We start from the raw sequence: 14,178 nt of genomic DNA on the forward strand, positions 1-14,178 counted from the left end.
TTTATACCTGAGGCAAAGCAAATTATTACTTATACAGAATTACATAACTAATGGAAATCAGAACTGTTCTTGTTGCTTCTTACTAAATTTCAGTGAAGTAGAATTGTTGAAATTGAATACCACTAAGAGAAGACTACTATATCACTTAGCCTGCCTCTCCCACCTTTCATTTTTGACAGTTACTGAGTGCCTGCTGTGTTTTATGGCAGGCATCATCTTTGAAGAGTTTTGCTATAGAGGAAGGTAAATCATCAAGCACATTGATAGTTAAAGTGTTTCACCTTGCAGACATCTGGGGAGAGATTGCTTTGGATTTAGAAGTTGTGCTCACCTCAGGCAAAATACAGGAGTGATGGCATATGGCAAAAGGTTTTTTTCTTCACGGAAGCTAGCGAAAGGAGACAGAAAGGGAATACAAGGTGAGAGAGATGGCTTATCACTGTTCTTTCATTCAAGATGTATTTTTCAAATAACAAGAATATATTCAGGGTTGACTGTATATAGTACTTTGAAAATGATGGGGAAGAAATACAAAAGAGGAATAACATGGTCTCTGTCCTCCAAAAACTTACCCCCTTGTTAAAACAAAACTCATTCGAAATAAGGAGAGAACACTATCAAGCAACCTTCCTTTCTTCTTTTTGCCAACATAGAATAGAGTTCTAAAGATTTTTCAACACATAGGGATCTATACTATAATCTCTCTTTTTTTAAAGAAAAGCTTTGTTATAAAAGTTTTCAAATATTTATAAAAGTTGAGAAAAATAATATAATGAACCCAGCCCACCATACCCAGTCCCCAGATTTAATAATGTTCATCATTTTGTCATATTTGCTTAGTTGATCCCTCTTTTCTTCTTTCTTCCCACCCTCCCTCCCTTCCTTCCTCTTTCTTTCCTCTAGCACTTTTTAAAAAAAATTTATGACATCATGCATTTTTACTCTAAACCAAGCATATCAAACTCACAGCCGGTGGGCCTCATGCCTTGACCGCAAATTTAACATGCTTACTCTAAATCCTTCTATAACATTTTTAATACCTGTATATTTTTTATCATATGTGTATGTGTGTTAGTTTACCTAACCAATCCTCTGATAATGGGCACTTTAATTATTATTCATCATCCTATATAATAAAAGGCTAATATGCAAATCGACTGAATGGCACAATGACCGGTCGCTATGACACGCACTTGACCACCAGGGGGCAGACACTCAACGCAGGAGCTGCCCCCTGGTGGTTAGTGCACTCCCACAGGGGGAGCGCTGCTCAACCAGAAGCCAGGGCTCACGGCTGGCAAGCGCATGGCGGTGGTGGGGTGGTGGGAGCCTCTCCCACCTCCACAGCAGCGCTAAGGATGTCTGACTGACAGCTTAGTCGGACATCCTCTGAGGGCTCCCAGACTGCGAGAGGGCACAGGCCGGGCTGAGGGACCCCCCTCTCCCCCCCGCAGTGCATGGTGGTGATATTTAGCCTTTTTTTGTCTGGGAAGCTCTTTATTTCACCTTCTATTTTGAATGATAGCCTTGCTGGATATAGTAATCTTGGTTTCAGATCCTTGCTTTTCATTACCTTGAATACTTCATGCCATTCCCTTCTGGCCTGTAGAGTTTCTGATGAGAAATCAGTTGACAGCCTTATGGGAGCTCCTTTGTAGATAACAAATTGCTTTCCTCTTGCTGCCTTTAAGATTCTCTCTTTGTCTTTAATTATTGGCATTTTAATTATGATGTGTCTGGGTGTCGGCCTGTTTGGGTTCTTCTTGCTTGGGACTCTTTTTGCCTCCTGTACCTGTGTGACTTATTCCTTCACCAGGTTAGGGAAATTTTCTGCCATTATTTCTTCAAACACCTTCTCTATGCCTTGCTCACTTTCTTCCCCTTCTGCCATTTCAAAGATTCAAATATTGTTACATCTCATGTTGTTACATAGCTCCCTTAAACTGTCCTATTTTTAATTGTTTTTTTCTTTTTGGTTCTCTGATTGAGTGATTTTATTCTACCCTGTCTTTTAATTCACTGATCCAGTCCTTGACTTCCCCTAATCTGCTGTGTATTCTTCCCAGTGTGTTCTTTATTAGTGCTCTGTCTTCATAGTTACTAGTCTTTTCTCATGCTGTTGAGCATCTTTGCCATCATTATCCTGAACTCTGTGTTTGATAAATTTCTTATCTTTGTTTCTTTTATTTCTTCTTCTGAAGAATTCTTTTATTCTTTCATTTGGACTTTTTTGCCTCCCCACTTTGGCTACCTAGTTTGGTTTGTGACTGTATATTAGGTAGATCTGCTACGCTTCCCAATCTCTATTTTAGACAGTGTCAGATGCTGGCCCTGAGTATCAGCAACCCACAGCTTGTGGCTCCCTCTGCTGGGACTGAGTTCCTTTGGAAAGGATCAAAATGTGGACCAAGATCTGCTTTTCCAAGCCCTGGGCCCCAAATAGATCAGGCATACTCAAAGCCTCTAGAGCAGGCGTCCTCAAACTATGGCCCGCGGGCCACATGCGGGTGTTTTTGCCATTTTGTTTTTTTACTTCAAAATAAGATATGTGCAGTGTGCATAGGAATTTGTTCATAGTTTTTTTTAAACTATAGTCCGGCCCTCCAACGGTCTGAGGGACAGTGAACTGGCCCCTGTTTAAAAAATTTGAGGACCCCTGCTCTAGAGCAAGCATGCCAAATTCATGGCCTGTGGGCTGCATGCAGCCCACAATGAATATTTTTGCAGCCCAGCCAATATAACGGTATGTAAGAAAACATTAATTTTATCATTGCTCTTGTTCTATTTTATACTATACTTTTGAAATAAACCTACATTTCTATGAAAATTTAAGCTTATGTTTTTTTTGCAGCCCACATAAACTTAAACCTTGTTTATTTGGCCTTTGTTAGCCTTTGAGTTTGACATGCTTGCTCTAAAGACCCAGCTCTGCCTGCAGTCTGATTATATTCATTCTTTTTTTTTTAAATATATTTTATTGATTTTTTACAGAGAGGAAGGGAGAGGGATAGAGAGTTATAAACATCGATGAGAGAGAAACATTGATCAGCTGCCTCCTGCACACCCCCCACTGGGGATGTGCCTGCAACCAAGGTACATGCCCTTGACCGGAATCGAACCCCGGACTCCTCAATCCGCAGGCTGATGCTCTATCCACTGACCCAAACCATTAGGCCTATATTCATTCTTGATTAGCCTCAGGCTATCAACACAGGGTTGGCTGAGAGGTTTTCAACAGGGTGGGGCAATTGATTCTGCCTGCAGGCTTATTGTTTCTGAGGCCCATTAGTCTCTTAATTGGCCTCAGAAACTCCACAGGGTGGGACAAGAGGTTTTCTAGTAGGGTGGGGCAACTGCCTTCCCCCTAGGCCAGTGATGGCGAACCTATGACACGCGTGTCAGCACTGACACGCGTAGCCATTTCTGATGACACGCAGCCGCTGAGGCGGCCGCATGCCGAGGATGAAACATTTGCTGCTCCTGAGGATGAAACATTTGCGAAATAACGTTTTTTCCTCAAAGTGACACACTACCCGAGTTATGCTCAGTTTTTTGGCGAAGTTTGACACACCAAGCTCAAAAGGTTGCCCATCACTGCCCTAGGCAAAAACTGTCTGGATAGCAAAGGTTCACCAGAGAATGATGTCCTCCGCAGGGTGAGAGAACGATTCAGCACAGGAAAACTGAGTGTCTACCTTCCAAGGTCTAACCCGAAAGCCCCCAACCCTGGTTTCTGCTCACACAGCTCCAGTCCACTCTGTCCTCCCTCTGCTGAAGCTCAAGATGAGTGGCTGCACACACAGTGTAGTATGTTGGCCCTTTAAGAGGGTGCCTGCATTTCCAGCCGTCTCTACCAGGCAGAGAGCAACCTTGTTCCTTCCCACAGCCAGGTGTTATGTGGGCACCTTTCTCAGTTCTGGTGCTCTGGGCTGGGTAGATCAGCTTGGGGTTTAGACCCCAGAGTTCGCAGTGGGAACCCCCCCACAGCTGAGTATCCCTCCAGAATTTCAGCTGCTGTCTATGTGAGCCTGGTCAGCCCTTTCGTATCTCCATATTTCCTACTAGTCTCTATGTGGTCTCCACTTTCCGTCCTTGGTTATCAGGGTTCTCTTCAGCTAGTCTTCAGTTGATTATTCAGGATGGTTTTTTTGTATTTTAATTGTATTTTTAGTTTGGTCCTGGGAGCATATTAGTGTACCTTCTATTTACACTGCCATTTTGGAATCAGTCCCACTGACCTACCTATATCTTTTTTTAAAAATATATATTTTTATTGATTTTACAGAGAGTAAGGGAGAAACATCAATGAGAGAGAAAGATCAGTCAGCTGCCTCCTGCATGTCCCGTACTGGGGATCGAGCCAGCAACCAAGGTACATGCCCTTGACTGGAATCAAACCTGGGACCATTCACTGATGCTCTATCCACTGAGCCAAACGGGTTAGGGTGTCTTTTTAACATCATTATGCATACATATTTCTCACATGTAGCATTCTCTTGGAATAAAATTTCCTGGAAATGAGAATGCTGAAGCAAAGAGTATGTACCTTTTACAAATTGGTACATAATACCAAACTTTATCTTTAGAAATATTATAGTAATTCTTATTCCCATCACCAGTGTGCCTGTTTATTTTTGCTGATCTTGGTTTTGTCAGTCTATTTATTTTGCCAATCTCATAGCATTAAAGAGTTTTTTACATTCATGTAAAGAGGCTTGGGCATTTTTATTCACATTATAGACCACTAGAGGCCTGGTGCACAGATTTGTGCATTGGTGGGTCCCTTGGCCTGGACTGCAAGGATCAGGCCAAAACTGGCTCTCCAACATGCCCCGAGGGGTCCCGGATTGTGAGACGGCACAGGCCAGGCTGAGGGATCCCACCGGTGCACAATCAGGGCTGGGGAGGGACCGCGGGAGGACTCCAGGGCGTGTCCGGCCCATCTTGCCCAGTCCCGATAGGCCGGACCCCAGCAGCAAGCTAACCTACCAGTCAGAGAATCTTCCTCCTGGTGGTCAGTATGCATCATAGCAACTGGTCGAATGAACGGTTGGGCACTTAGCATATTAGGCTTTTATTATATAGGATTTGTATTTCTTCTTTTGGGTGTCCAGGCTAATCTTTTATAAACATCACTAGAGGCCCAGTGCAAAAAAATTGTGCACAGGTAGGGTCCCTAGGCCTGGCCAGCAGTCAGGGCCAATTGGGGCCTTCCTTGGTTCCGCGCTGCCCCCTGGTGGCCAGCGCATGTCATAGCAAGTGATCAAATTCCTGGTTGAACTCCCAAGGGGACAATTTGAATATTAGGCTTTTATATATACTTTTTTTTTCATTCTTTTATTTCTTTATTCTAAAACCATAGTATCGTAGCCCTGGCTGGGTGGGTGGCTCAGTTTATTGGAGCATTGTCCCGTGCACCAAAAGTGTCATAATGATGGATATATTTTCACTTCTTTGCTTTATTAATAAAGTTGAACTTTTGATATACCTCTATTATATATGAAGTATGCACACATTTTTAGATATGTAATTAGTTATATTTCTTAATTGGATTGAAAAATCATTGAGGATATAAAGCATGTTTTATACTTCTGTATTCCTTATAACACTTAACTCAGTTCTGAGCAAATAGTCATTACTAAGTATATACTTGCTCTGTTAATGTAGGAACAAAAATTGTAGGCTGTGGAGTCCTGTACCTGATCTCATATTACAGCTGAGGACCTTATAAAGTAACTGTACAGCATTTGCAAGTTACTTAGCCTCTCTAAGCTTATTTCCCCATATGTTAAATACCTGCTTCATAAGGTTTTCATGCGGGTTAAATGAGATAATGTATGTAAACCATTTAGCAAAATGCTTGGTACAGAGTCAGTGCTTATTAAAACATACCTATTATTATAATTTGTTTAACCTCTCAAACTAGAAACTGCTTCATCAACCTTTTATTTCCCTAAGTTCTTTCATTTAAGCAGTTAACCAAATTATGCTCAGTTTACTTCAATTATTTTCCAATTTTGCCTCTTTTCTTAATCCTCACCATAACCCACAATAAGAAATACATTTAATATTTTGTATTATGTTCATTTGCAAATATTTGAAACAAAAGTTTTATGAAATAATTTTGTTATTATTTGTAATACATTCTGATTTTTTTGTTTTGTTCTGTATTATTAAATTTTTTTAAAAAGCTGTGCCCTGTCTGGTGTGGCCCATCAGGTTGGAGCATCATCCTGTGCACCAAAGGGTTCAGGGTTCAACTTCTAGTCAAGGCACATACCCAGGAGGCAACTAAAGATGTTTCTCTCTCTCTCTATCTCCCTCTCTCTCCCTGACTTCCTCTCTTCCCCCCTCTCTCCTTCTTCTTCTCCCTTCTCCCTCTTAAAAAAAATCAATAAAAATATATCCTCAGGTGAGGATTAAAATAATAATAAATAAAAGCTGGTCACAGCTATTAAAACTGATTACAAAACAGTTTGAAAAACACTGGTCTAGAACTTTGAAATCTGCAAAATTTGGACTAGTACTGAACTGGATTATGTTCAAGTGTAAATTTTCAATGAAATAGAAAACACATGAAGTGACTTGGACTTGGAGCTTATTTCAACTGCACTTTCTCTTTTTTCTTCATTAGTTATATATAATTACCTGTTCTCAATCTGGTTTTACTACTGATGGTGGAAATGTTTAGTTGTGCATTTTCTACTTATAGAATGAGATTACTTAGCAGTTGGTGTGACAGAAAATTCTCAACCACTTCTTATGTGTATTGTTTTCCTTAGGACAGAAATTAACATACATAGATTTTAAAGTTGTTAGCATAATTCTCAAAGAGGGACCTGAAAAAGACTTTTTTATTATGGAAATTTTAAAGTATATTTAGAAGAAGAAAGAATAGTGTAATGAATCTCCATTACCTAAATTCTAAATTCAACTTCAGTAAGTATCAACATTATGTTAATTCCAGAAGGAAATTTTAACAAAGAACTTTTAAGGCACACATGATTTCCTTTCTTAATACAGATAGATGATTTGTTTTCAGAAGATGTGTATCAGCGTTAGTATATCTTGCTTTAGTACTCACAATCCATTCATTTTATTTGATACTTGCAAGAAGAGTAAATAATTATATGATACAAGTGAGCAGGGATGGGATAGGGTGAATTTTCCTGAGGGTTACATAGAACACTAAGCCCTGGTCATCTTACTTCAAATATTTCAACAGCCTCATATGCCAGCCTCCCTGCTACTCACTCAGTACCATGTACCTTGCTGCCATTTGACTGATCTTTTAAAAATGACTTGGGGGAAAATAGAAGCTCATTACCTGTGTCCTCTGTTGAAAACCTTCTATTCTTTTTTCCCTACCTATAGACTAAAATCCCAAAACATAGATTTTTCATTCATGATCTGGCTCCAGCCTACCTTTCTAGCTTTCTCTTCCACTGTCTGTCTCTTCTCTGCAACATTCAGCTTATTATTCCTATAAAATATTCAGTCCTTTTAGCACTGCTACTTATTTTTAAGATCCAATTTAAATTTCATCTATGGATGAAAGAAGTATGTAGTTCCTTTTATTGCTTGTGTGTGTGTGTGTGTGTGTGTGTGTGTGTGTGTGTGTGTGTGTGTTTTGCCAAAGCAATGGTTATATCTCACTCTTCTTAGTTTCCTAAACATTTCTTTGGTACCCATACATAGTAGGCATCCAATGATGGTTTATTGAATGAATGTATGAGTACTTTTAGAATTTTAGAATCTAATTCCAACACAGACTCTCCAGAAGAGTTCATTAAAGTTTTATTTTCATTTTGTTTTGTGTGTGTGTCATTGTTTCCCATCCCTCCTTTGGGGAGTTTTGTTAAAATTTCCAGGGAGAACCCAAGTTCAATAGTCTTTTCCTTAGAGGGAAGCATACTCTGGTAAACTAGTGTAGATTATCCATCTTCAACATTCCTGTAATAAAGGTAAGTAAAATCTACTTTTAGTATACTTAATTTTTTGCTGTTGAAAAATATAGTTTAATGGGGCTATAAAGCAAAATGAAGTGGAATATATTTGTGCTTATAATAGACTTGACCAATTTTTTATATATTTCAGCTCATGGAATGCTGTGTAAATGCCCTGGTGACATCCTTTAAAGAAACTATCTTAGCAGAGTGCCAAGGCATGATCAAGCGAAATGAAACTGAAAGTAGGTAAAATATCACTTAAAGTTCTCATTATCTTTTAAGAGGATATCTTTGAGACAGATCACTTTTAATAAATTGCTATTAAATCAGTCTTTTATACATAGGTATATTTATTGAAGTAAACTGTGCTTAAAGAAAATCCTATCTAATAAAAGGGTGATATGCAAATTAGTTGTCACTCCGTCACAAATATGGCTGCGCCCATAGCCACAAGATGGTGGCACCCAGTCCTCTCAGCCCCGCCGGAGTCCCCCAGTCCCGGGGGGACGGCTGCTAAGGGCAGGCAGCGTGAGCGGCCTGGCAGAATGCTTGCTTCGTCACTGCGGCGATGAGGCAAGCGTTCCGCACCCAGCCATGGATGGGCCCCTGGGCTGCAGAGAGCCTCTGGCACACAGATTCATGTGCAGGGCTACTAGTGATAAAATATTTAGCACAGTTAGAAGCACTGTGAAGAAGATTATACTCTTACATGTTAAGCATTTCCCCCCCTTAGGTGTCATCAGTACATGCACAAATGCACATGTGTGTATTTCAATTTATTCTTCGAAATATGACTCTGTGTGTGTGTTTGTGTGTTTTAATCCTCACCCGAGGATATTTTTCCCATTGATTTTTTTTTTAGAGAGAGTGGAAGGGAGGAAGAGCAGGGAGAGAGAAAGAGAAACATCGATATAAGAGGGACACATTGATTGGTTGCCTCTCACATGTGCCCCGACAGGGACCTTGGATGATCCTGCAACCAAGGTACGTGCCTTTAGCTAGGAATCAAACCTGCAGCCCTATAGTCCCAGGGCCAGCAGTCTAACCACTGAGCCAAACAAGTCAGGGCAGGGCTCTGTTTTTAAAGGGTAATTTAAATGGTAAACATATGGTATAGGATAGAACTAGGTATCTGAATTTTGTGTGGAACCTTGCAGCAAATATTTTTAGAAAGTAATAAAACACTCCATGTTAATTAATATTCTTCCCTCTCCCAAAAAATTTTACAGTTTAAAATTTCAGAATTTTTTTTTTAATTACTTAAGTGTTTTCTTAATAAAGATGTATTTGAGTGGCAAGTACATTACAACCAAAAAGAATACAGTATAAATGATCCATATTCCCTACTACCCAGAGAACCACTTTTGACATTTTGATGTATTCTTCTCCAAATTTTAGTATGTATAATTGCAAGGCCCCATTTAATCTCTAGTTGCATTAAAGTATGTCTTTCAATTCACTTAAGTTCATACACTTTATAGAAGTAATAAAAGCAAGCTGCTCGATGGCTTAAATGTCAAATTTCTGTATGCCAGACTAAGTAGAGTTATATCTGATCCATTTTGGACTCCCTCCAAAAGGATTTATTTAGTAGTAACCAGTTCTGTGAAGATTTTTGTGAAGGTCAATTAAATGGTATAACATGAGAAAATGCTTTTGAACACTGAAAAATTCTTTATGAATACAGCTTTATATTATCACTAATTAAACTTTTATTTTATAATCATTACTCTGAACAATCTGATGAGATGATTTTTTTTACCCTTTAGTGATATGGTAGTGTATTTAATATTATATTTACTAGTACTTCATAAAATGTGCTACTGTTCTGTATAAACTGTTGTACTTCTTAGAATAAAATATTCCCTGTATCGACAGTTAAATGACCCACTTTTTAAAAGAGTGGGGTTTTAGTGTTTTACAGTATGTGATCATTTTTCATTAGTTTTTTTTTAATTACTTTTTGTCAGACTGACAAGGTGTATCAGGAATTTATAGTACTTCACTGTAACAACTCCTGAATTAATTGTACCCACAAAGTATTATCAACTTCACACTAATATTTCTCCAAACTCTTACTGTCATAGGCGTTCTACACCCATCATACAATCAAAGAGAAAACTTATTCTGATGGTTGCAGTGATTACATGTGTGCGTTCTGTCCTTTCAGAATTACATTTAATGTTTTCATTGATGGACAAAGTTCCTAATGGGATAGAGCCAATGTTGAAAGACTTGGAGGAACATATCATTAGTGCTGGCCTTGCAGATATGGTAGCAGCTGCTGAAACTATTACTACTGTAAGTTTTACTCAGTGGCAGTGACTGATGTATATCAAGTTTATTTTTTAAATGGAGATTTGGGTATTTAAAACAGTAATTGATTGGGAATCAGTGATGTTGGAACCCATTTTATTTTAAAGAAATTTGTTTTTAGAAAATTTCCCAAATTTTAAGACTACCCTGTTTTATTAAAATTATGTTTATATTTTCTCACTTTTTTGTATTCTTTTTAAAAACTCGGTTGACTATAAAACGTTTTATTTTTAGGACTCTGAGAAATATGTTGAGCAGTTACTTACACTATTTAATAGATTTAGTAAACTCGTCAAAGAAGCTTTTCAAGATGATCCCCGATTTCTCACTGCAAGAGATAAGGTATATATTCCTGTATATTAACACTATTGTCATTATTTGTTCTTTATTTAGATTTGGAAAGATACATTGTTTACTGATTTAAAGCAAAGTACAGAAAATAATATCGTATAATTCTGTTTATGGAAAACTGAAAGGATATGCATTTTATACTTAGTTTGCATATTACATGTCATAGTTTATTTTAATAAGAAATTAAAAACGTAGGAACTCTGATTTTTCATCAGTGAGGGCAACTATATTTATTATATTTGGTTTGTTGTACGTTTTTGTAAGCATTGGGTATACTTGTGAATTAGAATTTAGCCAGAAACTTGCTCTTCCTCATTTTTCCAAGAATGTTTTTTCTGTTTTTTAGTATTATTGAAATATTAAATTAAATGGCCTGCAAAGGCTTCTTTGAGGTGACATTTGAATCAGGATTGAGGCTAATTAGAATGAGTCAGTGTCTGTCTGAGGGAAGAGTGTTCAAGCCGGAGCAAAGGCTCTAAGCAGGAATATACAATCAGTTCCAGGAGCAGAGAAGAAAGACATCAGTTTGGCCAGAGTGGATTGAATGAGGGAGAGAATAGTAGAAAATAAAGTCAAAGAGGTAACAAGAATTCAGGGCATGTAAGACTCTGTGGACCATGGCTTTTACTCTCTGAGTAGGGTTTGGAAAGTCATTGAAAGCTTTTGAACAGAATGACAGGACCTGACTTACATTTTTTTTAAAATAAAATTTCCACTTTTTAAAAATATATACTTTATTGATTTTTTACAGAGAAGAAGGGAGAGGGATAGAGAGTTAGAAACATCAATGAGAGAAAACATTGATCAGCTGCCTTCTGCACACCCCCTACTGGGGATATGCCCGCAACCAAGGTACATGTCCTTGACTGGAATGGAACCTGGGACCCTTCAGTCCGCAGGCCAACGCTCTATCCACTGAGCCAAACCGGTTAGGGCTGACTTACATTTTAACAGGATCTCCTGGCTGCTGAATAGACTGAAGGGGGGCAAGAGAAGCAAAAATATCAGTTAAGAACCTATTTAAGTAATTCAATTAAATTATGGTAGAAGCATGGCCCAGAACAATAGTGGGTACAGGTAGTCAAAAGTGGTTGAATTCTGATTACATAGTGAAAATAGACTATACAGGATTTGGTAATGAATCAGATGTGGAGTGTGACAGAAAGAGACCATTCCAGGATGCCACTCGGATTTTTGTTCTGATCAATTAGAAGCATATGCTTGCTGAGATGAGAAAGACTAGAAGAAGTATGTTAGGGAGAGACGGTTGCAGAGAGATTAGGAATTCAGTTCTAGACAAGTTAACTTTGAAATGTTTATTAAACATCCATGTAGCAATGTCAAGTCTGGAGTTTAAGGGAGGGAGTGGGCCTGAAAAAAATAAATTTGGGAGCTTCAGCATATAGGTGATAGTAAAGCACTGACACTATTATGATCACCAACGTAATGCGTCAGGACAAAAAAGAACCAACAACTGGCCTGGTGCGTTCTAAATTTAGTTATCAGAAAGATGAGGAACCATCTTTCCTTATGAAAGGAGAATGGGTGGAATGACCAGGAGAGCGTGGTGTGCTAGTAAACAAGTGGAAAAAGCACTTTCATGAAGAGGGCATGATGTGCGGTTTTAAAATGCTCCTGACAGGTCCAGTAAGATGGGGATTAACCATTATCTTCAGCAACAGGGAGGCAGTGAGTGACTCTGACCGAAGGATTGGGTGGAGTAGTGGTGTGAAAGCGTGCTTGGAATGGTTTCCAATAAGAATGGCAGTAGAGAAATTGTAGAAAGGGAGTTAGTTCCTCCAGGAGGTTAGCTTAAAAGAGAGAAATGGGACAATAGCTGAAGGTGGACAGAGCTAACAGAGAATGTTTAAGATTTAAAAAATAATAATTTGTTTGTATGCTGAAGGTACAGAAAAAATGGAGAAGGAAAAAGTTGGTGATGCAAGAGAAATGGGAGGGGATTCTGATTATTAGTTTTCTCAGTGAAATAGGAAGCTACATTGTCAGCCAATAGTGTATATGGAGGAGGAAATACTGGAGGTTTGATGAGAAAAGAGATAATATGAAAATGTTTTCCGGGATAATTTGTGGACAGGAGAAAATGGTATGGTTGTCAGGCAGAATTAAAACCCCAGGAACTTGAAGATAATGATAATCATAAAATAACAAAGAGAATGCTGAAGTCGTTTAAAAACTTGTATCAGATCAGATACACCATTAAAAATAAAACTAATTTATATTTTTATGTATTTTTGGAATTGTAACTACTTATCTAACTATATTTTAAATATCAAAAAGAATCTTGAAATTTCATTTTAAATTTTTTGCAGGCATATAAAGCAGTTGTTAATGATGCTACCATATTTAAACTTGAATTACCTTTGAAGCAGAAAGGGTAAGTTTTTTTTTAAATTACATGTTTAAATTTCATAAATTTTTTGAAGTGTTATATATGTTATTGAATATGCAAAGTGCCCTATTTTTCTAATCTTAATAGGTTTGTTTTTTGTATCATTTTTTTTACTTTGTGATTTTTGCAACATTTGATTATTAAAAACTCTGCCTCAATTTTTAATTGTGTATTAAGTTATCTTCTTTTATGACCAAAAAATGTTAATCTTATTTTTTAAGTAGAAAAAATGTTTTTAATTTTATTTTTCAATTATCGTTTACATTCAGTATTATTTTGTATTCATTTCAGATGTACAGCATAGTGGTTAGACAGTCAAATAGTTTACAAAATGTCCTCCTCTCCCCATAGATATTTCAAGTACCCACCTGGGAAATGTTTTCTTCTTTTTCTTTTAGAATCTCTACTTGATTGTTTTTCCATCCTCATTAGTCATTAAAGTTATTTTATTACCTATAAAAGCATAGACTATGACTCAGCTTCCTAAAAGTGGAAATCAATTTTAATGTGAATTTTTGTTTACCATTTTTTAAAATTGATCTGTCATTTATAGGATGAATTTACTTGTGCTAAATACTATTGTAGAAAAATCAGAAAGTCGGAATGTAATGAAATAGTAATAAATCTGAGCTAGTTATAGTAACTTCAGAGTAGTGCTAAGTAGCACTAAAGGTCAATTGGAAATATGTTTTGATGTAATTTCTAGCTGAGAATTGCTATTTTAAACAAATTTCACACTTAATGCTAAAACATTTTATTATTATTTTTAATTTTATTTGAGAAAGAGCAAGAAACATGGATATGAGAGAGATATATTGATCGGTTGCCTCCGTACATGCCCTGACCTAGGATCAAACCTGAAACTTGTATGTGTCAAACCTATGATCTTCAGTTTTGGGTTTGCAGTGTTTTTAAATGGATGATAGTAGCTACCAACCATATCACTTTGGAATTTAGGTTACATTGGAAAGAAACATTTCAGAGAGTGAAGGAACAGTTTTATGTTAACATATTAGTAATGAAAAGTTTTAAATGTTAACTTGTAGATATGCATGGATTTACACAATGCAATACACAGATAATGTATTACAGAATTGTACATTGGAAGCATAATTTTGTTATCCAGTGTCATTCCAATAAATTTATTTAAAA

At 37.5% G+C, this 14,178-nt stretch overlaps 1 protein-coding gene across 2 annotated transcripts in view; it reads left to right on the top strand.

Annotated features, from left to right (window-relative positions):
- Positions 1-14,178, top strand: part of CUL5 (cullin 5) — a 108,617-nt gene that overhangs the window by 75,067 nt on the left and 19,372 nt on the right. For both annotated transcript variants that reach the window (XM_008156075.3, XM_054725874.1), the window contains 4 exons: positions 8,098-8,191; positions 10,120-10,250; positions 10,500-10,607; positions 12,947-13,011. In XM_008156075.3, the coding sequence (XP_008154297.2) occupies positions 8,098-8,191; positions 10,120-10,250; positions 10,500-10,607; positions 12,947-13,011 (398 nt within the window). The remainder of the gene's footprint in view (positions 1-8,097; positions 8,192-10,119; positions 10,251-10,499; positions 10,608-12,946; positions 13,012-14,178) is intronic.

Source organism: Eptesicus fuscus, chromosome 13 (assembly GCF_027574615.1).
Source record: "Eptesicus fuscus isolate TK198812 chromosome 13, DD_ASM_mEF_20220401, whole genome shotgun sequence".
Taxonomy (NCBI): domain Eukaryota; kingdom Metazoa; phylum Chordata; class Mammalia; order Chiroptera; family Vespertilionidae; genus Eptesicus; species Eptesicus fuscus.